Source organism: Chelonia mydas, chromosome 2, assembly GCF_015237465.2.
Source record: "Chelonia mydas isolate rCheMyd1 chromosome 2, rCheMyd1.pri.v2, whole genome shotgun sequence".
NCBI classification, from domain to species: domain Eukaryota; kingdom Metazoa; phylum Chordata; order Testudines; family Cheloniidae; genus Chelonia; species Chelonia mydas.
The window spans coordinates 34,446,226-34,470,532 of NC_057850.1; the positions used below are offsets into that span (position 1 = coordinate 34,446,226).

The 24,307-nt window shown below is 36.9% G+C and overlaps 1 protein-coding gene across 4 annotated transcripts in view; it reads right to left on the reverse strand.

Annotated features, from left to right (window-relative positions):
• Positions 1–23,805, reverse strand: part of ZFPM2 (zinc finger protein, FOG family member 2) — a 440,899-nt gene extending 417,094 nt beyond the window's left edge. For 3 of the 4 annotated variants that reach the window (XM_043539196.1, XM_037892134.2, XM_043539195.1), the window contains exon 1: positions 22,703–23,101. In XM_043539196.1, the coding sequence (XP_043395131.1) occupies positions 22,703–22,742 (40 nt within the window). In that variant the 5' untranslated portion in view covers positions 22,743–23,101. Of the gene's footprint in view, positions 1–22,702; positions 23,102–23,618 lie in introns of those variants that run through there. The other variant, XM_043539194.1, reaches the window with a different exon arrangement.
• Positions 23,806–24,307: the final 502 nt, after the last annotated feature.

The following is a 24,307-nucleotide window of genomic DNA, read 5'->3' on the forward strand; positions in this document are numbered from 1 at the left end:
TTCTGCACTGTAAAGGTGAGCTCCAGACCAGCTCTGAACATAACTGGCACAGTGGATAATATTGGAGCAGGCTGTAGGAGAGGACACTAGATCCAGGCTTACATAGGTTCAGTGGCTGGGAATTTCTAGTTAGGGAATGTTAAGGGGTTATGGTCATTATCCCACCTCAGGTGCTTGCAGGATGGATCAAGAATTCCACTCCAATTTTCACATAGCTCTCAGCATGCAGAAAAAAAAACACTTTTTTTCAGTGTCCATGTTTTGATCTACTCCATTAGATATACAATAAAAAGTATTAAATCAAATAATAGAAACCAAGATGAAAATTTTTGTTTTTCAGTAAAGAAAGCATTCAACAAACTGCTACAGTGTTTGTTTCCCAGTATATAAAGGAAAACTACTATAAAATTACTGTACATTTAATGGCATAAAAAAAATCTTAGAATCCGATTCTGCAGCTGTTCTGTCAGTCAGTTGTTAATTAATGCAAAACGGTTTGTGTTTTCCTACACCTTCACTATATTACCAGCATATAACTCATTAATGGAAAGCATTTTTGTATGTATAAAGTTTGAAATTCTTTTCTCTGCAAGTATTCATTGCATACATGAGATGCTATTATGGCAGGGGCGGCCAACCTGAGCCTGAGAAGGAGCCAGAATTTACCAATGTACATTGCCAAAGAGCCACACTAATACGTCAGCAACCCCCCATCAGCTCCCTGCACTCCAACCTGCAGTACCTCCTGCCCACCGGCAGCCGCACCAATCAGTGCCTCCCACTCCCTCCCCGCACCTCCCACGATCAGTTGTTACACGGTGTGCAGGAGGCTCTGGTGGGGGGCAGGGGAGTGAGGGCATGGCAGAGCAGGGGGTTGAGCACTCCCCGGCACATTGGAAAGTCAGCATCTATAGAGCTCCAGCCCCGGAGTCTGTGCCTACGCAAGGAGCCGCATATTAACCTATGGAAGAGCCACATGCAGCTCCGGAGCCACAGGTTGGCCACCCCTGTATTATGGTCTTTGTGTATGAAATAATAAGTTACACCAGAGGTTCTCAAACTATGGTCTGTGGACCACCAGTGGTCCGTGAGCTCCACTCAGGTGGTCCGCGGATAGTTCCCTCTAAGTTGCGCGCCTGGGGTGCCGCACACAAGAGAATGAAGGGCCACCCACCTAATTAGTGGAGCCAAGCAGGCATGGCTCCACTAATTAGGTGCCTGGACCCTGGAGAAGATGCACATGTAAGGTGAGGTGGTGGCCTTGGGAGGAATAGGTGGGAATACAGTAGGTGGGAGGGGGCAGTGGAGTGAGAAGAGGGGGTGGGGGGAATTTGGGACATACAGGGCTGCGGTGGCCAGAGAAAGAGGTGACTTTCCCCAGCTCCAGGGCTGCCGCAGCAGGGAAGAGAGGCCACCATCGCATTAGAAAGGTAAGACTACTGATATTAAAATATGAATTGCGTGCTTTTATTTGTAGAACAAAAAGCATTAATTATTATAGGGGTTTTTTTTATATAGTGCTTTTATCCAAAGCACTTTACAATAGTTAGCTAACAGTACAAACAACATTTGGAAAGATCATTAAGTGGTCCACCGAGCCCCTCAGCAATTTTCAAGTGGTCCGTGAAGAAAAAAGTTTGAGAACCACTGAGTTACACAGATGTTCTACAAATTTAACTTTCACCATCAGGCTTGCCTTAGGTGTACTCCTTTCACAAACACAAATTTTCACAGGATTCAAGCTCAGACTGCAGTTTGAGTGCTGGGTTTACATTAATGAACAGATGCACACAGCAATCAAGAATAGCCATGGAGAAAATCCCTTTTGCCCTCTGGAAAGACTGCTTACATTCACAGATGGAAATCAAATATGGCCTTTTTTTAAGAAAGCAAAGATTGTCACCATTTTGTTATCAGTTCCAAAGCACAAAAACAGCACAGGATAAAACTTACACAAAACATTCCACGTATATACACTTAGTGTATTTATACAATGCATAATAATTCTTCTCTCCTCAGCAATCCAATTATCAAATTACCTGAATTTTCTGGAGAATTTCTGTTTCCAATCTCCTTTTCACTAATACATGCTCTCTACGAAAAATATTTTTCTTTTAATAATTTTGAGCTACAAGCATAAATAATAACTGGTTAAAACAAACCTTGCAAATAAAAGACATATGAAAATCATGGAGAAAACTATGTATTTAATATGCTTTCATTAACAATTACAAAAAACAGTTTTTGTAGATTTTAAGAAGATGTACTTTCTCCCCCTCCTCCCCCCCCGAGAACAATACACAGTGTCCATCTAGGTTCTTATATGGCACCGTCATATCAATATCTAAGCACCTTGATAGTAGCTAAGCACGTGACAAAGTACTGTAATTACACACCGTGTTGAATATGGTCCAAGTAATTGTGTAGAATACCATGTAATTGATGATCCCAGAAGTCAGAGTTCAACTGAGGTTTTCCTCTCTTCATAAGCATACTGTTTGATAGTTTTATTAGGCTGTTTTCATATAAGAGGACATTCTTGAAAGAGAAAACACAGCTGAATAACTATTGCATAAACTATTTAACAATTCAGTCACATTTAACAATTCTGAATCTGTACACTCTAACGAGCCTTCCTTCTTTATAGATGACACTATCCATGATGAAAAAGTTCAAAATTGAGATCTGTACCTTTAAAGCAAAGTAAGTGCCTCTAGTAGGGGATCACCATAAAAAAAAAAAAAAAGATGGCTTGCATTCAACACCCCAGCAGGTTTGTTCAGGACTCCAGATAAACACACACATACACACACTTCAGAGTTCAACACTGATCTGACTACTAGTGTGATTTTTGGGCGCCTGTTTGCAGATGCAGTAGAGTTATCAATGCGAACAGACACACAATCCGGGTCCAATGTCACTTCTCCTCATTATGTTAATAGTTAATACATGCAAATGAAAACACTCTAGCAATTTGATTTCTTTGAAGATAGTTTGCATATTGTCTTAGCCATAATGACTGTACACTTCCCTCAGCCTCGATTTATGCAAGGGTAGTTTAGTTCATTTTTATCAGCTCAAGTTCATTTTAGCTGCTACTGGAATGTATGTGCATGTTTCTTTTTTACCTTTCACCTAATTACCATTCAGGTACCATAAGCAGATTTTTCATGCTATTGGTGTTTTTCTTAATTAAGAAACAAATGAATTCTCCCTAGCAAAAAAGATGGAACAGCAGAATGAGATGCCAGAGGCTGATGTTCTGCTTCTTAATTGAAGCTGTTTCATTGTTAGGTATCTGTTGTGAGGGGGCAGAAATGTCATGAGTTTACTGTGACTAGTATAAAAATAACAGCATAAATGGTACTTTTAAAATTAAGAATGAATACAGGAATAGCAGCTTTACAGGCATAGCTTCAACCAAAATGTTCTCCCTTTCTCTACTGGAATAAATTCTTTAAATATAAATTATTCCTCACATCTGGAAAGCCCCAGGTTCTAATCCCAGCACAGAGTGAATCCTTTCTTTCTCTTTTGTCTATTGTCTTCGCTCTGCTTTTTTGTGTATGTTGTTCAATTTAACAGGTACCCACATTTATCAGGGAGAGGAATTTTGTATTCTTTCAGCAAAATATTTATTTTCCTTTTTAAAAAATCCTCACTTTTCCTTCCTACATGTACCAGGGTGTTCTTGTGTAATCAATGCTGTTAGCACTTAGTACAATTTAATAGCAATGTGTCATCCAGGACAATATTACTGTACTTTACCATGTAATCTAGGACTTTGGAGGATCAAGGCCTCTTAGGAATGTTGCATTATCCTCCTAAGACACTGTCCTATATTTAGGGTCACAGATAGTCCTTAAATTGTATGACAAATCTTGATGATGCCAAAGGGAGTTTCATTCAGAGATCCAGGACAATATTTGGCCCTTAGAGTTTGCAATTGTAATATAGGGCCAAATTCTGCTTTTAATTAAAATGGTTATGGTATAAATTCAGAATAACACCACTAATATCAGATTTATAATGAATTATGAATAATTATGTATTAATATAAGTAGGATAGAATATAATGCTAATGCAACTTTATTATTTAAGAAGAAAAGGAGTACTTGTGGCACCACGGCTGCTACTCTGAAACCTATTATTTAAGAATCTGTCTTAAAGTCTTCTGAGAATTTGAGACCCAATCCTGCAGTTCTTTGTGAACGCACAACCCATATGTATTTCTATGAAAGTCAGGCAAGCATAACAGCTAAAGGATCGAGCCTGCAGAAATTAGGTTGTTTTTCTCTTCAGACATATTGTTATTTTGTGAAAGGGTGAGGGGGTTGTCAGTAAGAGAAAAAAAATTTTAAATTTTTTTTCAGTAAAGTATTATCTAGTTTGAGATAATCCATATCTTACTGAAGGGAAAAACTAAATATTGTCCTGAAGAAACATATCTTTTATAGAAAATGAAAGCTTTTGTTTGTCTGCTTGTGTTTTTATAGTATTTTGGACATGTGAATGTGGGATTATTTTCCTGTTTATCAGTGCTAGCATGCAATAGGTTTCACCATTACCAATCCCAGAACCACATACTGCAGATGTAGATTATGTGTCATAAAAGCTGATACATGTATTTTGAAATGGAAACTATGGAAATAGTGTGAGAAGGTCTTGTTTCCCTCCCACTTCCTTCCTTTGAACATTGCTGGATGTTAGGGTTTTTTTTTTTCCTTTCTCCGTTGAGCCGTACAGAGCCAAATTCAACACGTACAACATTTCACTAGTATGCTGCTCCCATCCATTAATCTTAATTTTTTCCATGAAAAGGAACTAAAATTTCAAAATTTCTTCATCTTCAAATAAGTAAAAATGCCAAATCAGATGAAAAGTTACAGGCCTGAATCTCTTCTCATTTACACTCATACAACCAGTACAAGTCCATTGATTTCAGTGTTGTTATTCTTACTCTATTCCACTGTGAGAGGAGAATCAGGCCTCATGTGTCAGTTGTTTAGTAACTAATTACACACAGTTGTAATCACTGCTTACCAAAGAAACATTATACTGGTAGTCTCCATAAAATAAAATAGCAAACCTCTCTTAGTTTTTTACCCACTGGGCTCTCGCTGCTGCAGTCTTAGCTACATTTTTTCCCCTCAATCAGTCTCTGACCTCCTCACTTGGTGTCCCTGCCAAATTCTTGGCAATGGAAGTGAGGGGGAAGAGGCCATACCATAAGCGTGTTGATAATGAGGAGATAGAAATAGCAAACCAGCTGGGTTGTCCTAATAAAGTATGTCTGGGATCCAGAGACACAACAACTCTCTGTTCAGGTCATTGTTCAGCATTTTAACCTCTTGCATTCTGCTTTGACCTTTTCAAAGTCTCCATTCAAGCCTATTAAAGTGTATTTGGAGAATCCACTCTGATTTCAATAAAACTTATTACCGGCTTCTAAATGTATTAAAGGTGACCTCAAAGGACTTTTTAAAAATTAGTTTCTGTCTTTTTTGCTTCTTTATGTTGTACAAAGAGGGCTTGGACATTTTTTTACCTACTTGTTAGTTACCTGAGAATATCAGGAATGTCAAATCTGGTCTCTCAGTTTTGAGGAAAGACTTCTTGAGAGTCTCAGATGCAGTTTAAGAGCTATCTCAACCCTTACTTTAATGGAGATGTTGAATCATTAACAAAGTTAAATAGGTGCTAAACAAATCCTTCAGAAAAACCTTCAGCAGTCATAAATCAGTATAACTCCATGCCAATTCACACCAGTTCTATTCAGTAGTGTAAAGAACCCTTTCCCCTCTCAATTGCTCTGCTTATCCTATCAAATTCCTGTGACATAACAATTCTCCATTTGTCCACAGAGTTCTAGAGTAGTCCAGACCTGAATTTCTGCTGTAAAGTAAAATCAAGCAGGAAGAAAAAATAAACTATACAAGAACAAAACTACCACCACCTTTTTCAAAAATCACTAAGCAAAAAAAAAAAAAAAGGTACAATCCCATTTTTTCCTTTGCAAGTCACCTTTCAAGAAAAATGGGTACAGCTCAAGTATCACTTGTTATTAGTTGTCAAAGGAGATTCCCTTCACCAACAGCTGGCCCTACAAAATCCAGGTGAATTACCACTAGTAATAAAACACTAAGGGTGAAATCCTGGCCTTTACAAGTGCAAGTTTCGCCACTGAAAATATTTTTGTAAGAAAAGGATGTGATAAAAGACTTAGAAAAATTAAACCCAGCGTACATCTTACATTATACAACTAAACAGAAATTGTAAAATAGGGTCCCAATCCTTGAAGGGAAACATAGGGCTTCGGTTTCTGTATCCACTGTAGCAGGCCATTTTCACACCACATGTGGTGCACAAGCAGGCTAACCATGAAGGAGTGGCCACTCCAGTGTTTACACCTTACCCAATACCTATTCACTCGCTGCTTGCTATTGCCTGTGCAGCAAAACAAATGAGGATGTTGGTGACGTTAATGCTGCAGGCCTAATAACCTGTCCTTAATGGTCTTGCAGCACAGTGTTTTGTCCAAAAGTTAAAGGTTTATATTTTCCTGGTTTTGGCTGTCCTCTATTACAATTATATGGTCCAAAGGACAGAGGTCTCGCTTTCTTAATAAAGCACCATTTTCACCAGCAAGAAAATATCAGTAATATACCAAAAATAGCTGTTAAGGTCAGTAAATATACAGTACTATGGGTTGCCTCTACAGTAATTGGGAATGGGATCCAGAAGACCTGGATCCTATTCCCAACTCTGCCACTGGGCTCCTGGGTGACCTTGAGCAAGTCACTTACCCTCTCTGTGCCTCTGTTTCCCCATCTGCAACAGGATAGCTAGCGAGCTCCTTTGTAAAGGGGCTTTTTGATCCACTTCAGGAAATGTGCTGTATGAGAGCTAAGTATCATTGTTATTATTAACCAAATACTAAGGGGAAAACACACACATACAGCCATGACCACACAAATTTCACACCAAAAGCTAACCAGAACAAAGAAAACAAAAACCAAACTCCATGTATACATACTGGGATGGTGATTGCTCCATAGGCAGGGGATATATAACCCTCCCACTGATGTTTAAAACAAAAAAGAAAAATAAATAAACAAACAGAAGTGGCCTTGAAAGAGTAAAGGATCACACCACTACTGTATGTAATATAACTTGTAGAATTTTCAAAGACTTTGGGACATATGCTCCTCTCACTGTGTGGGGACATACACATACAGCACGTCCTTTCATTTAGTGTGCAGAGTTCCACTACCCTGTACAACAGGGAGCTATGAAGAAACATATGATCAGAATAAGGTATGTACCCAAATAATAATTACCAACAGTATAATACACTACATTACAAATGTATGATTTTGTATCATGTACAATACTTTACCATTGAGTATGCTTAAAATTACTATAGCGAATAGTTGGCAGTAGTGTGACAAACTGGAGATCAGTTAAACAATCCGCATATTTGGCAAATATATAAAGTATTGTTTTACATGGATTGTAGAATACTGAAAACAGAAGCTCCTCAAACCCTTCTGGCCAGAGCCCTGGAACTGAGAAAATTAATCAAATGAAAGGGAAGGACACTGTAGATGACTGCAACCTTTGCTAATACCACTTTGAACACAACTGAAATGACTTTCTGTACAAGGGTCAAAAGAAAGTTGAATGTAAAATCTGCTAAGGCACCAATAAATATGGTTAATATCTTTTTCTCCTTGTGCAATTTTAGATTTGGGGTCCAAACATAATGCCGTTTCTTGTTAGAGAGAGAAAAGGAAAAGTATTAAGATACCCTAGAATTTCCTACATCCATTGACCTCCTATTCTCTCTCTCTCGCTCTCTCTCTCTCTCTTCCGTCTCCATTACTTTTTCTCTCTGTGAGGGGATCAAATGGCCAGTGATTTGTTCAGGCATTCCTACTGTTTAATAGTGTTTAAATCATCCAGTTATGAAACCTAAAATTACCTCGTAACTTAAGTCACCAAATATACTTTATAGCTCACAAACTGAATAGCTCAAAATACTCAATCCACAGGCTAAAATTTGTTTGCACAAATGACTAGCAAAGTCATAACCCCCAGGACCTATTTGTGTCTAATTCACAGACAAAAAAATAGGCTACATTTCTTGAGAAAATTAATCAGTGAATAATTCGACCAGCTCTCATGAAAGCCATCTGCTGTGTGAGAACTCAGCTCCTATAAACACATTTTATTTTAATTAAACTCTAAACTTCATTTTTCAAGAGGTTCAGAGCAAATGTCATCATTTATTTCTTTGTACAACTTTCCCCTCATGCCAATTCTATTTCATCTCTGTGTCCATTCCTTTTAAAGTTAATTCAAAGAAAATCAAAATGCTTCAGTTGTAGTCGTGCTATGTATCATTTCTATGAGCAAAAAGGTGTATAGTGATATTAATAAATTAAGGCCTTCATTCTTCTATTACATGGATGGTGTCTCTGCGGGTTTACATTTTTACTCCCAACACTGCTTTCAACTCCAATATACAATTTAAGCCAGTTATAGAGAAGAAATTATTGGATCTATTTCAAGGATATAGCATCCTTTATACAGTATAAAAAAGAGCAACATATTTGGCACAGGGCCAAATGTCTTAACAAAAAGAAAATCTGACTGGATATAATAGTCTGGATAAAAATATGACAGGCATCTTAAAATCACTCAATATGTAAAATATCTGATATGTATGAAAGATGAACTGTTTCTGGCCCATCAGTTCAAAATTTCAGAAAAACCTAAAAGAGATAATCTTCTCTTTGTATGACAGAAACTAAAATAGCACAACACTGAAATTTAAGAGACAGACTATTTCCAAGACCAAACTCCACATCATTTAGAAGAAGGTTAATAAAACAGACATCGCATATGTTGAAAATACAGAGCTACCATTGTAGAAGGCAACATCCCTCTACTTGTGATCTTACTTTAAAATAAGAGCCTGAGCTACCGTGAAGTACATCGGTAGGTGTTTTAGTAGTGAAAGAGAGAAACTTACTAACTACAGATGGGCTATTTTGACCAGACATTAAAATCCAAGAGATATAATTCTTTTACAACAAATATTTGAGAGTTTTTGTGAAAGAGAGAAGGATCACATTGTGGCTAAATCGTAAGAATGGGCATCAAAACATCTGATTTCTATTCCTACCTGCGCCATAGATTAGTTGTGTTGCCTTGATTATAACATTTATAGCCATAGTTTCAATTGACTTCAATGGGAGCTAGAACCTCTTAAAATAAGGCCCCAAGAATCTAATTATGGGCATCCAGAAACCAAAGCACTCAAAATTATAGATCACTGTAAAAAAAACTAGACCTAAAGTTTCCCCATTTATATCTATATCTTCTATAACTATATTGACAGATTGTCTATCAATCTATCTGTCTATTCTAAACCCCAAAATGATCTCTAACATTATCTATTATAAGGATGCACCAGAAACTGATGGTAATTCAAGAATGTTTATGAAAAGTTCTTAAGTCTATTTAGGAACCATGATTTGTTTGCCTTTCAATATGAGAATGATAATAAAAGTGAAGACTAAAGAAAGATGCCAAATAGTGCCATCTGCACAGTGGTCTTTTTGCAATGTGAACATCTGTCCACTGGGAACTGGATAGAGGCCACCAAATTGACTGTAAAACATTTTTCAATGTTACTGTTTTAATAAATAAATATTTTAATAGTAAATGGGTGCTTAGTTAGCAGCAGTTATCTTGAAAAACTGAGATAACACCCCTAAATATTAACACAATTCAATGCATACATAAGTCAGCACCATAAAGGACAGAAAATACTTTGGAAAAGTCCAGGACCACTTGTGCAAATATAAAATAGTGCTCAGTTAAAAATAAAAACTAAGACAAAACTGAATTTAAGCCATGTATTTGAAATATTCTAATGGTACCAAAAATGACTATGCATTCTTGCAAGAAATTTTTGAAAGTGTACAAATGGATTTTAATTTCCCAAAAATGGTGAACAAAGGGTCTGATTCCTTTATTAAACCAGTTTTACAGTGGTGTAATGCCACTGACTTCAGTAGAATTAATCTTAATTTACACCAGTGTAAGTGAGAACAGAGTAAGACCCCAAATATTCAGTGTTTGTTTCATCCTTTGTTCTACATTGCAGGAGTTATTATACTTCCCAAGAGAATTTTGTGATTGATAATCACTCTTAGGGGAAAAAAAATCTCCCAAAAACTTTGTGTCACAAATATTCTTTACCTGAACTCCAATGTTCTTCTTTCTTGACAGTGAAAACTTCCAATGTAACAGTCAAAGAACGTCAAAGTGAATGTCAGTCTAATCAGTCCAGCTATAACATCCCCAACGTACACTCCCACTTAAATGAGATTTCCTAAGCTGTAAGACTAATCATAAAATTACACAGTCTAGTTGGTCTAAGTAGCTGATTGTTACTTTCCATTTATAAGAATGCTGATCTTGATTATTTTGGCTGCATGATTTTTTTTTTTTTTTTTTAACTCACCAACCCTGATTTTCCTCTGTGTATAATTAGATGGCTCTCAATTACACACCCTAGGGGTGTACAATTCTAAAACAGGCAAAGTAAGGCAGGGCACTCTCCCTGGTCAGATATGAAAAACATGCTTTCAAGAAAGAAAAAAAAGTCCCTCGATAAGATTGATGAAGTATATAATTATTTTTGAAATAATTAAAGAAAAAAATATATTTACAACACCAACTGATTTACTGTATGACACTCTAATTACTTTATTGTACAACATATTTTTTCAGATAAACATACTTATGAACCTGTACCATAGCTGCAAGTGTGTATGGTCTGTAACAATTTGCTTCTGACCACCACTCGTAATGCTGCTGTAGGAGCACACCAGAACAGTGTACAAAAATCCACAGAAACCCAGATGCTAATGTGATCTGTCATGCTCTTGACAAAAATGGAGGATGCTCTTACACACTACTATAGTCTTGCCTAAAACCTGGGCTCACACATTTCTGTAAGTCCTGAACTTTAGTTTTTCAATCATGCCTCCAACATATACTTCAACTCCTGTGCAAAAGATCCATGATAAGGTTGTGAAATTCCTGCACAAGCCTTTTTTTTAAAAAAAAATGAATCGGGTCCCTACAGATTAAACAGTAAGGAAACAACCTTTCTTGAAGTATAACTAATCACAGTTCAAATGACCACCAGTTCACTTACAATGATCACTTATTATGGTAGCACCCCACGTTATACTACGGGTTCTTTCATATTGCATTCCAGTTACACTAACAGCAGTACAGCACCTTGCAGAATTCATCTTACTGATATTTAGCCAGCAGCATTAGCTGAGACCCAACTGTCCTTTGGAGATCTGACCCTTAAAACTCAAAGAAAAGCAATACATCATAAAGGATTTCAAGAGAGTATCAAACAGTCCAAAATCTAAATTCAAATCCAAGCTGTCCCGATTCCAGTTGTGAGAGAGTGGTACACATTTTCATGGTTTACACTGGGAAAACCTTTAATTTTGAAAGTTAAGATTTTCATTTTTCCAGTTGTGCCTGTTACACCTTGATTGTTAATTGTAATGTGTTCTGAGTAGAAATGATATATTTAGCCTATGAAATTCACAGTTCTTAGTGCTGCAGTAAAGTATCAATGATAGTGTTCCCTGGTTAATTCACAGAAACTACATTTTACAGAATTTTACTTTTTTAATTAAAATTTAAAAGTGTACTATAGTAATTAACTTTGTTATCTTGTCAAAGATATATAGTACATAATAGTCCATTGAACATGGGTAAGTGTATCAAAAGCTAAGACCCAGGTTTTTTCTATATTACATTATATTCCTTTACTGTACTTATATAAGAGAATTTCCTTTATTGCAGCCCCAGTGCTAGATATAAAGTACGGAGCATTCTCTACCAGAAAGCTTATAAGCTATATAACTAACTTGAGTTGTAAGTAAATATTAAAATTTTTAAAATTTTATTTTTTTTTTACTGTAAATTCACTTTTTTAGTAAGTTTAGGGGATTTTGTTCACCGTCTTCCCCCATTCTTTTTTCCTGAACTGGCATTGACCAGATTATTTCATCTTTCAATGGACCATGAAAAGTTAAGTCACAGAACTAAAGAACATAATCCAATGCCCCACCTTTTGGGAGCCCAGCCTGGCCTGACACTACACAGAAACCGACCTTTTTGTCCTTCAGACTTGCCTAGTAGGCCCCATCTTCTATCGCAAAAGCCAAATCATCTGATCCCAAACTAACTGTCAACCGCTTGTGATGGTGGGGAAGCCAGACATCAATCAATCAGTTTTTATCAGAGGCGCTCTTCGTTTTTCTGTTGTGCTCATCTTATCATCTGACCCAGTTGTAGCCCTGACTTCAGAAGCTTAAGCAACTTGATGACAAAATATGCGCCTGTTTGTCCAAGATGCACATTGTTAAAGAGTGGACTTATATTTTTAGCAACCAACTAATATATTTTCAAAATAACTCTCAAATATCTGAGGCTTTTCTCAATACTCAAATTGGTCAGTGCTCACTGAAATTCCATATCTATTTTGGAACAACTATCAAAGAGAGCTTTCTAAATAAAAAATAAAAGTTTAATAAAAAATTAAGTCTTGTTTGTAAATTAAAGTTATTTTCAGATCAAGAGCCTGATCCTGTAACCCTTACCTTACTCTCTTGAATAATCTATCCTTATTCATATAAACAATTCCATTCAAATAGGACTGCTATGTGAATAAAGGTTATTCACATGAGTAAGAGCACACAAAACACCACAACAAACTGCTGTAATAAGCATTCAGAGTGTCTCAACTAGAATAAAATGGATGAAGGGGCCAAAGTACAGTTAACTGAAAAAATGTTCATAATATCAATATAATTTAGAGTTTTCAAAATAAATGTATTCCAGTTGCCAAGAAAAATTGGAAGTTTATTTCTCTATATTTGTTAGCTGAATATTTTGATGGAGGAGGGGAGGAGGAAAAGGGGGGAAATTGCTTTTTCAAATCATTTGTAGTTTTGGATTTATCCAGTGCCATAGGGAATTTTCACCTGACCTCAATGGGTATAGGATCAGGACCTTGTTTGATAGATAGATCAATTTTAGGTGCCTCACTGTCTTTGTGAAATGCTGTAGAAAGTACCTTTGTACACATATGACCTAGTTTAAGTACCCCAAAATGTTTCAGCGTAGCAATCTGCATAGCTGCTTAATATAAAGCCTGAATCAAAAGTTTGGAAATAAACATTAAAAACTAGGACTCAATACATCCGAAAGAATATTCACATTTTCACACGAAGCTAAAGATCTGCAAAGTGAGTACACTTTTTTTGATGCTATTACATTAATATACACATTAATCTTTAAACTTTGTTTTTCCCTCCCCTCCAGTGAAACGGTAGTCAAATATAAAGTAGTAGGGTCCTCAATCTGAACTCATTTACAAAGGTGTAAATCAGGAGTAACTCCATTGAAGCCAGTAGAGTTACACCACCAGAAGTGACATTAAAATCACTCCCTAGAAAATTTCCTCTCTGCCTAAATAAACATCTCCATGCATTTTACAGAAAGTATTTATGAATTTATTGAATTTCAAAAAAATATTCTTTACAATAAATACTTGTCAAGATTTCTTCCATTATACTTTGGCCTAAAAGGTATACAGTACTGTACGCTATAATTCATTCTACTCTCGTTAAAATTTGCATTTCTATAATAAATGCAAATATGCTCTTAAAAGGCAATATAAAATTTCTCCATATAATTTTGTCACATAAAAAGCATACCTCAGCTTTGAAAAATAAAGGCTGTAAAACATGACACTTGTGACAGAAGAAGCAAATCTGTGCCATGAAAATCATTTGTGTACAATGGAAAGCAGTTTCTTAAAGCAAGGTCCTCATTGTGTTCAATGGAATTTTGTAAGCATCAAACTCTGAACTTCTTAGTATATATCACTGCATGTGTTTTTAGGCCCCAATCCTGAAAACACTTATGTAGTATAATGTTCATTGTAGTCAATAGGACTATTCATGTTGATGAAGTTAAGAACATATGTAAGAGTCTGCAAGATCTGTTCTTTAAGGTTTATAATTAGAATAATACTGTCAATTTCAGAAAAGGTTAGACATAGCGGAAACCAAAATAAATAACTTTGAAAATAATGCAGTATTTTATTACATTGCATTGGTTTTTTGTGTTTTGTTTTGAGGTAAAAAGACTGAGTACACTAAAATCAGCCTTTGACACATAGTTATATCAGCTAATCACAGACTGAAAGCTGCAAGTCTAGTTGTCTGGTAGTACAAAGTAACATCACTCTAACTCATTTCTGTGATCAGGTTTCAGAGTAGCAGCCGTGTTAGTCTGTATCCGCAAAAAAGAAAAGGAGTCATGTGGCACCTTAGAGTGCAGCAAATAATGTTTGAGAAGAATTTATGAAGAAAAAGTTCAAATAACTCATTGTTAATCTGGTGTGAGTCTAGATATTCCATTACTAGTTGTATTCACATTGGAGATATATTAATTTAATGTTCCCTTATTTTATAAGAGGAAGTTCTATAAAACTATCAACTGGTAATTCAATAATATGAAAGTTTGGGGCCACACTCTACCTTTATTTACACACTTGCAATGATGGGATTACTTGGGTGTAATTAAAGATAGAATATGTCCCAAAATATTTTTGTTCTTGACTAATTACATAAACATAAAAGACACAGCAACTTTCAAATGCAAAGCTGTGTACAGGATTTCTAATAAAGATACGCTCTTCCTACTTCTGCATATTTAGAAATGCTATATGACTCTTCAGAATAAAAGATGCCAATGGTAAGAAAGGATGGCAACCTGTGTAACCTTCACTCTCAACATGGAAAGTCTGGACCAACTGCAAAATAAGGAGAAAATGGATCCATAACCACAACAGAGTTCATTCAACATATCTAACATGAAGATAGGAGGGGCGTTTTTCTGCTGATTTTTAAAATTGTTTAACTTATTTAAAAAAATCCTCTTTTTTGTAAATATCCCTACACCAAATAGAGTAGTTCAAAGCACTGTACATATAAATCAAGATTACATATTGTATGTTTACTTTACAATAGACTAAATCCCTTACAAGGAAACATCTACTGTGTCAACCATCCGAATTGTTACTAATGTATGATGGAATTACCCTTTCAAAACTAAATAATCAATGAGAACTGTCAATACCAAGAAGTGATTCCTTTTATAGTGTAAGCATTATGCTAGTGTTTTTTTCACAAGAACTCGTCTTTCCTACTGCATGTGTATTAAAGTAGCCTGAGTATATTTTGGGGTTCCCAAATGAGCATATTATAGATTGGCAGCTTCACTCTTTGATATGACATGGAAACTTTATTTTCCTGCAGGTGAGGAATAACAAAATTAGAAAAATACTATCTGCTGAATGACTTGGTAATTATAGCACTGACACCTTGAATCTATGCTTAAAATACATGTATTAAAACATTATAGACAGTATACACCTGAATACACATACACACTTAAGAATAATTAGTATAGAAAGTGTGTTTATACTTCAGACAAGACTACATATATTAGGATTTTCATGTCTTTAAAACTGCCCAGCATATAATTATATATATTCAAAATTCTCAAATCTGATGCCTTAGATAAAGACCATTTGAAAGTGATCTATTAACATTGTACGGTGTATAACAAAATAATAGTAGTAATATTTTGTCATTACAGCCTCATGAAATATTTTATCAGTGCATCTGTCTCCAAGGATAACTATAATTGATTAGGCTGTAGTATTCAGATTGCCCCTGATTTTTGTTTGCTTGTCATTATTTCAAGAGTATACAGCAATGAAATCAACCCTCGTAGTCTTCTCTGCCATTTTTTTGTTTATTTGTTTTAATCTCTTAACAGGGAATAAATAAGATATATCCCCATCCCACACATTCCTGAGCTAACTCTATAGTGATCTCTGTATAAGTGGAGGAATCCCTGACTGTGGGATCACATGCAAGAAGTAATATTGCCATGTAAATGCAATACAATTATCATACTTTCATTTAAAATATGTTCGTCAAATGCACAAATTATTGAGCTTTAAATAATCCTGACTACACAATTCTCCTTCTCTACCTTTGTGTCATCTCAAAAAGACAATCTGGCAGTAATGGTATGACACCCTCTCAGACAAGCCTTTGGGTATTAATATTTAAATCTTACCTATCCCTTGTGATTGGAATTCAGCCTCTATTCACAAACAAAAACTAAATCAATGTTCTTAGAGTTCAAACTAGATCCCTAAACAGTTTGCCACTCTCCATGCACAGATAAGATAAACTTTCTTTGACCCAAGAGATGAAGTTGCCATGACGATCAGAGAGTCCACTTTCTATATTGATATTTTGCTGATGTAACAACAAATAGAACCAGATCCTAGGGCTGATAATGGTGATTAATTAATACTAATATTGATCCCTACAAGCAAGAGACAAGGCTATTAACTTGAAGCCTGAAAAGTCAATTGTTACCTGTGGCAGAGATACTAGTGGCTGATTTTGAAACATAATAAACAAATACGCTGTCTTTATGCTAATACCTTTAAAGAGCTATGTCTCTTTCTTGAGCACAGTAATCCCACATTCAAACCCACCAATTTAATTGGATATTTTCACCCATATCCAAAACAAATAATAAACTTCAACAATTACAATATTAATTATTCAGAGTGTTATATACTGATACCTTTAATGTGACCTATAAAAAAAAACTTTCCTTCAAGACTATAGTGTAAGACTTTTCTTGCTAAAGCAGTTCCAAACAGAAAATCCAAACAGACTATATTTTTCAGAAGGTAGCATATAAGGGTTATAAGATTTTACGTTACAAGTTTCTATGTACATTTTTCAAGAGGGGGACCTGTTTGTTTTCTCAGTTGAATAGGGAAAAATAATAAAAATATGGTGAAAGCCACCAGTGTGGAATAGAAGTCCTTCTAGGAAGACCTATCCAAACCAAAGAGCAATACTGGCATCGCCCATTTTTAAAAGAATAGGCTCTATTTATATTAACTGCAACTATGTATTTGTTTTACAGTAATTCCACTTAACTTTAATTTGAGGTGTAAACCCAATTTGAGCTCCCCATCAGAAAACTTCCATATCTAAGTTTTTCCTTCTCAAAACAAGAAACAAAAAATTCTTCATTTAAAAGAATCAAGCCTTTTTCTTTTAAAACACAATACACTGAGTTTCCTCATTAGCAAGCTATCTTTGTACTATTGATAAAGTACACTTTATGTTTAATGGAAAATAATTGGTACTACTGATGAATGGCGTGCTTTCCTCCTCACTTCATTACACAGAATTCTGCATGAATCTTAGCATTAGCTTTTACACATCTAACAAAAGTATGAATTAGTAGAGATGAAAAATTAGGAGCAAATTATCTAATTGCATTACTTTCTCTCACAGCTGAATTATATAACATTTATGTCTTTAATATATGACTGCAAACCTATATTCTGTTTTAACATATGCTGTACATATCTTGCAACATAAAGATCAATTGTTTGCAAGGAACTGGTACTCAGTCTTACAAAAACTAAGTATCACTATGATCGTTTCATACTCAAAAGATTTAGGCAGCTGCTTACCTAGAGCTCTGCTTTAATTGAATCGAAACATCTGAAGCGCCTTTAAGGTACTACAGAGTGATTTAAAGGAGAGTACAAAGTTAAACTCTGTCATTAAATTTAAAAAAGTCTATTTTTTAAAGTGGTGAGGCTTGTAATACATTTTTTACCATCCTACTTTTAGCCAGTGAGCCCCTAAAAATTTTGATGTTATATTTTATTTTACTTTGCAATTTTATTCAAAAAGAGACTTTCACTTCTAAGTTCCACTTCTAAACTCAGATGCTTACATATAAGCCTACTGGATCTGAACAACGCTGGTGTATTTGTGTCTGTATTACTGTCTCTATTTAAACTTAGAAAACTCAACTGGATGATTTATGAACCTCTAATCAGTAGCTTTTTCTGCACATTTCCAAAGAGATAAACAAAACATTTTAGTTTTCTCATACGTAGTCTGCTTCTGAAAAATCAACTAAAGCTGTATAATTATCCATTTTCATAAATAAATACTATTGCATGCATTGTTGTTTTGATTTCTAAACACTTCAAAACATAAACTATGTAAATGGTGTATTTTATTTTGCATTACAATATTGCAGATTTAATTCTGTAAATGTTTAACTTCAGAACTACACTAGTCATTACTTTCTCCAAAAGGCAAATAAAAAGATATGTCACAAATATAAAACTTTGATAATATATCTGCTATGGGAAATGTAATTTTAAAGCAACATTTTTAAACAGAGGGCAGTCCTTCTACTTGCTGCTTTAAAACAACAATTTCCCTAAGATCAAAAGACAATCAATGGTTTTGTTTTAGAGAGGGAAACTTGTTTGAGCATATGGCGGGTGAAATATGCAAGAAATATTTAACTTAGTGTTGTGTAAAAGCCATCAATATACTAAAACACAGATTCTCTCTCATTTTTACTTTGCTAATGGTCTTAGTAACTAATGATATAATGGACATTTTCATTGGATACCTGAAATATGTAGTACAGTATAAAAAAAAAAAACAGACACAAAACAGTACAGAAAAGAACCGTGTCTCTTGTTAATGCTATACAATCCACATTAGGTTAAAATTAAAGATAATGATATTTTAAACAATACTATCATCCACATTATAAAAGAAGGGTTAATTTTAAACCACCATTTAAAAAAAAATCATAGTATGTATGGTGGGAAACAGTGCAATAAAGCAGGGGGAGAACTTAAAACAATCAAATGTCAGTGTTTTCTCCTTATAATTTTCATACATTGCATAAAGTATATGAAATAGCTTGGAATAAGACCTCAAATGCTGTACAGACAATTTCTTCATTGTAAATCAATTCAAACTTCTTCAGGAAAGCCTGATATGGTGAATTGCTAACCACACTTCTCCTGACAAGAAGCATTTTACTTTCAAAACATTTATGTAACATATTTAATTTTGAACTTGACTGTTCATGAGAATTCTTTTTCTTCCTAACCCAAGTTTCATAAACACTTTGCCATATTTCCCCACAATCTGATTGTACCTAACAATCTTCATGCTATACTAAACAAATTACAAACCAAACCAAAAGTTATATGAGAAACTATTCCATTAATATCTCAGAGAAGACTGTCTTTGTAAAACATTACAATACAGCTAATGAAAAAGTCCTTTAAGAATTTTATTCAACTATTTAGGTAACAGAGCTTCATTTGAAAAAAATGTTTCAACCAACACCGCTCCCCCAATCCATAAACCACTGTACTTAAGTGTGACTGAAGTTGGGGACAAACAGGTCAGTAAACACATTACTAGACCACAGTCAACTGCATGAAGAACAAGAAAATAACAATAAAACTGCACACACAACACATTTGCTAATCATAAAGAAATGCATTAGTAAAAAAATCATCATTTCTGTCATAAATTTTGCAGCACAGCCACAGAATGGAGAACAATCTGGGCAATTTATTGGCATATTGGCAGGAGGTGATAAGGCTAAAAACAACAACAGCTAGCAGCTGGTGCAGTGAGATGGGCTGATAACATTGATATGGGGCTCCCATACAAAACACCTCCTATCCTATCAGTGCTTTTTATCAAACTAGTATTACAATAATAGCTTATGAGAGAGGGGTTTTTTTAGGGGAGGGGAGAAAAATATAGGCCTGGAAAGGAAAAAAATCTGAATTTTTGGGACAAAACATGGGGGTAAAATACATAATTTATCACAGTATTATCAGGAAACCCAGGCAGTCTAATCAAGGAGCACTGAGTGACTATTTTTTGCCTTATCATCCAAAGTGGTGGAAACGGAGAAGGAATTATCAGGCTTCTGCAGATTGCTGGGCTGGAATTTTAATGGTAATAATCGGGTTTCTGATGGTATATCTTCTCCGCTTATCTTTCCCATTATCTCCCCTTATCTGGCCAGTCATCAGAGCAAATTAATGGTGCTCTTTCAGCGTCGCCTTTTTATCGCTGCCCAGAGAAGCACCCAAGGGGAAAGAATAAGCAAAATATTAAAATACTGCATAAATCACAATTTTAGATAGCATGGAACTGTGTGCAGTAAAAGAAAAAAAACTGTGCCCAACAACCTTTTTGTCCTTTAAATTGACTGTCTTCAGAGTTTCTAGTGTAAGCTGACTTTTTGCTTTTCACAGAGCTTCTAAATTGTGCATACTTTATCAGCAAAATGTAGAGTTTTATTGTAAATTGAAGAGTTTTCAAACTTAAAAGTGGTGGTCTAGACTTGTCACTAGTAATTCCATTATTTTTACTGACAACTCTTATGGTCAGCATTTTCAACTCCAATTTTTGTGTTCCAATATCAGCAAAAGAAAAGTTAACTTCAAAATATTACATCTAAAATACTATATTGCTTGGTTTAAATAATAAAATCTCAAAAAACACATTTTAATAAAGTATGCTTCTTATCAGAATAAACTTCTCAAAGTCTGAGAAAACATCAGTTATGGTTGGTCAAATACTAATAGATATCTCTGTACAGGACACTGCCTGATTGGCTTGAACAAAAATTACTTTAAAACTAGCTAAGGAACACACAACCCCAAAAGCCATCAGCTGGAAGTGCTATGAACATAATATGTCCTCCAATTCTGATGACCTTGTTTCACTTCTCCTGACAATGTAAATTTACAGTCTAATTCGCATGATAACTTGCATGGAAAAATGAAGTTCTTAAAAATCAGATTATGCACACAAATGTACAATGTAATCTACCCATTTTCACATATACGTTAAGTATGTTTATATTTATTCTTATATATTTATATACATTCATGTACACGCAAACCATTATATGTCACTTATGAACAAACCAAAAGCATTTGGGTTAACATTTAATGCCATATAGGGAAGCCATAAAAATGCTTTGTGACCTATATCAGAAGTACATAATCCTCAATTTGTATCCAAGCATTTACCTGCCATTATGAAATGGACATTACAAATATTAACATAGTTAATTGGGAATATAAAGTATGCAAAAAATAGAATCAGACAGTCTTTGCACCATACAATCAATAATGTTGATCATTTATTAACAATCAAGACACTAGTCATGCACAACAAAGTCTTTCCAACTAATAACTTTCATAATCATATCCCATATCAGATACAGTTCTAAAATATTAACTACACTAATAGATTAATGCATATTAGACAATAAATGTATAGGTTTAAAAGCAAACAACATGTTTACTTAAGAATATCAAAACCCAAAGTAATTAAAAAGTTCCTTGAAAAATAAAGGATTTCAAATGCTTTACAGAAAACGTAAAAGTTGCAATCATTTAGTATTATATACTAACTTTAGTAAACTTAAAACTTAATCAGGAACATGCTGCTATTTTATTTTCCATATTAAAAGACAGTTAAAAAGTAATTTCTACTAAGCAGGGATGTTCTACCAACACAATCCAAACGTTTTACAGAGACCAATCTTTTTTCAACCTGCAACTCATTTTCTTATTTGCTAAACCAGTTCATCAATTCAAAAAATCCACCAGAACTGAGCTATTCATAAGCATTTTGGAGTCAGAAATCAATGAGAAAAATGCTATTAAAAGATCCTCTCCAAGTCACATGATGGTTAGTTTTAAAGTAGTTCTAGGACAGAGACACCAATGAAGTTGTATCAGCTCAGTGGTGCTGATTTTAAAACAAAATGGTTTATTATATCTGTTTTGAAACGCCCTTACACTTCTTTGAGTACCGACCGTTAGGATTGTTCGGTTGAACAATCTGAAGCACAGAAAAGTTTACGAAGTTGAGATCACAGCTCATGTCACTGATGTGTGTCCCAGGCAGGAAAAGTGAACTATGGATACTATTAGGAAGAAGATTTTTGACTACGACCCACCAATACACCTGGTTTCTAACCAAAACAAAAACATTTCCCCTTCAAAAGTGTTGCACTTCCGAAAACAACAAAGGCGATTATCTGCAAATGGTTTAGATGCAAACCAAATCCTCCAGGGAGGTGCAGAGCAAACCTAAGCGGCGGGAGGAAGAGAACCGAAAGATGACTATATCAGCACTGCCCAGAGACGGGTAGTATTGAGTTGTGCAGCTCAGAGGAGCCTTTCCCTGGTGCTCCCTTTGCTGGAACTTTTCTTCCACGCACTTTCTGTTTCTTTACGATGCTCCCGTATTTCAGCAGCCTAAGCCTGGCATGGATTCCCCAGCCACCCCCCAGCTGTACTTGATCCCTCGCATACTTATTTGGCCTCCTAAATTAGCTCAACTTTAAACTACAGAAGTGGTTTGGTTTCCAGACGGAGTGAGGGAGTTTTAAGGGAGAGGGGGAGGCAGCCACAGCGCCAAAGGAGTAGGTGCTCAGTAGTGAGGAAGCTGCTCGGTCTGCATCAAAGGAGCTTTTCTTTCATCCCTGCCCTTGTCCTCTACCCTCAAGCCTCTTTGGCAAAGTTTAACCCTTCAGCCCATACCCGGGACTCTCCCAAGAAGGACAGAAATAAAAGTCTGTCAGAGGGAGCCCCCCTCAGGAAACTCACGTTTGATCTGCCTGGGTTTGCTCTGTTTCCTTCGGGACATGCTGCCGCTGCTCCTGCCGGGCTCCAGGTGCGGGAGGCGAGGGCTGCGGGCTGGGGGGGACAGATCAGTCGGCGGGGCTCATGGAGGAGCCGCTGGACGCCTCGCGAGGCACAGTCAAATGAGAGGGGAGAGGGCGAGCGAGTGGCAGGGAACGAGGGGCAGAGGGAGCTCGGGCGAGTGAGAGGCAGCGAGGATGAGGGGAGCGAGGGGGGGGGGGGGAGGAGGAGGAGGAGGAGGGAGGCAGGGGGTGGGGGAAGCAGGGAGGGAGGGGAGCGCTCGCGCTCGCGCTCGCTCTCCCCGCCGTGGCTGTGCGGATGCCGCCGCCGTTGTCGCTCGCGGAGCCGCGCTCGGCTCAGACTGACGGGCTGCGGGAGGTGGCCGGGGAGGAGGGGGCGAGGGAGGGGCTTTCCACGGCTGGGGGAAGGCGGGCGGGGGGGGGAGTTTGTCCGTCCGGGTTGGCGGACACTGGCGGCTTCCACAGACAGGTCCGCCTGCAAACAGCAGCCTCCGGGGCGCGGGCGGCTGCGGCGGGAGGCTTCAATTGTGGGAGCTGCTCTCTGCCCTCCGCAGGGCAAGGAGCCGGCTCCCTTCGCCCCCCTCCCCCACCCCAACTTCACTCAGCTAGGGAACACGCGAGCCAGGCACCGAGCCCCTGCAAGCTGAGGTGAGACCAGCCACGCGCTGTTCCCGCGGATCACAAGCGCCCGCTGTGCTTTGGGGACCGGTTCAGTCCCCCCCGCCCCCGCCGCGCGCGCAGAACACTTCACTTCGGCTAAGGCCTCGTTGGCCCAGCCGCCCCGGGGGCTGGGTTGAATCGGATGCTCCACGGGTTGGGCGCTGGGGGCTGGCGTTTCCTGGACAGTGCGTGCGCCTCACCTGGGGCTTTCCAGGGGGAAGCTGGAGCCAGGCATTCCCCTGCACATATCTCCAGGGGCACGGTGTAGGTGCGTGCATGGGTAGGCATTCATGAAAGAAGAAAAAGCACTTGGTGGCTGGCTGGTCCACCAGGCGGTAATCAATTACTGATGGGCCCTGAACAGACTGCATCAGATCCTGCCCACAGGTACACGGGTGTTAGAGCTGCTCAGCCTCGTTGTTGGGAGGAGTCTAGCACATTTTCGCAGTTCTTGAATTACCTACAACCAGGGCCTGTTTTTCAACAAATTTGTTCATTATTCACAATTGTTCAACTGATCGTTTCAACAAGCAAATTTTAGCCTGTGATTCATTCTGAAGTTTGTATATTTGCTCTGTGGTAATAATTATTTGCATGTCTGATTGATCACTTAGATGATATTGTTTCTGTTCTCTAATTGGACAATCTCTGTTTATAAAAGAAAAGTCCCCATTCACTACTTATCCGTGAACCTTCATGATTGATCAACATATGCATTGTGTAAATAATAAAAAGTTTTTCAAAGTGGTTCAATTTCTGTTACAAATACACTAGTGAATATTTGTGCATTTTAATTTTGATAGTGCTGTCTGTAAATAGTCTTGCAAATAAAAACTTGCACAAGTAAATGCTCATGAAGATGTGAAGAGAAAGAGTCATGCATATCAAT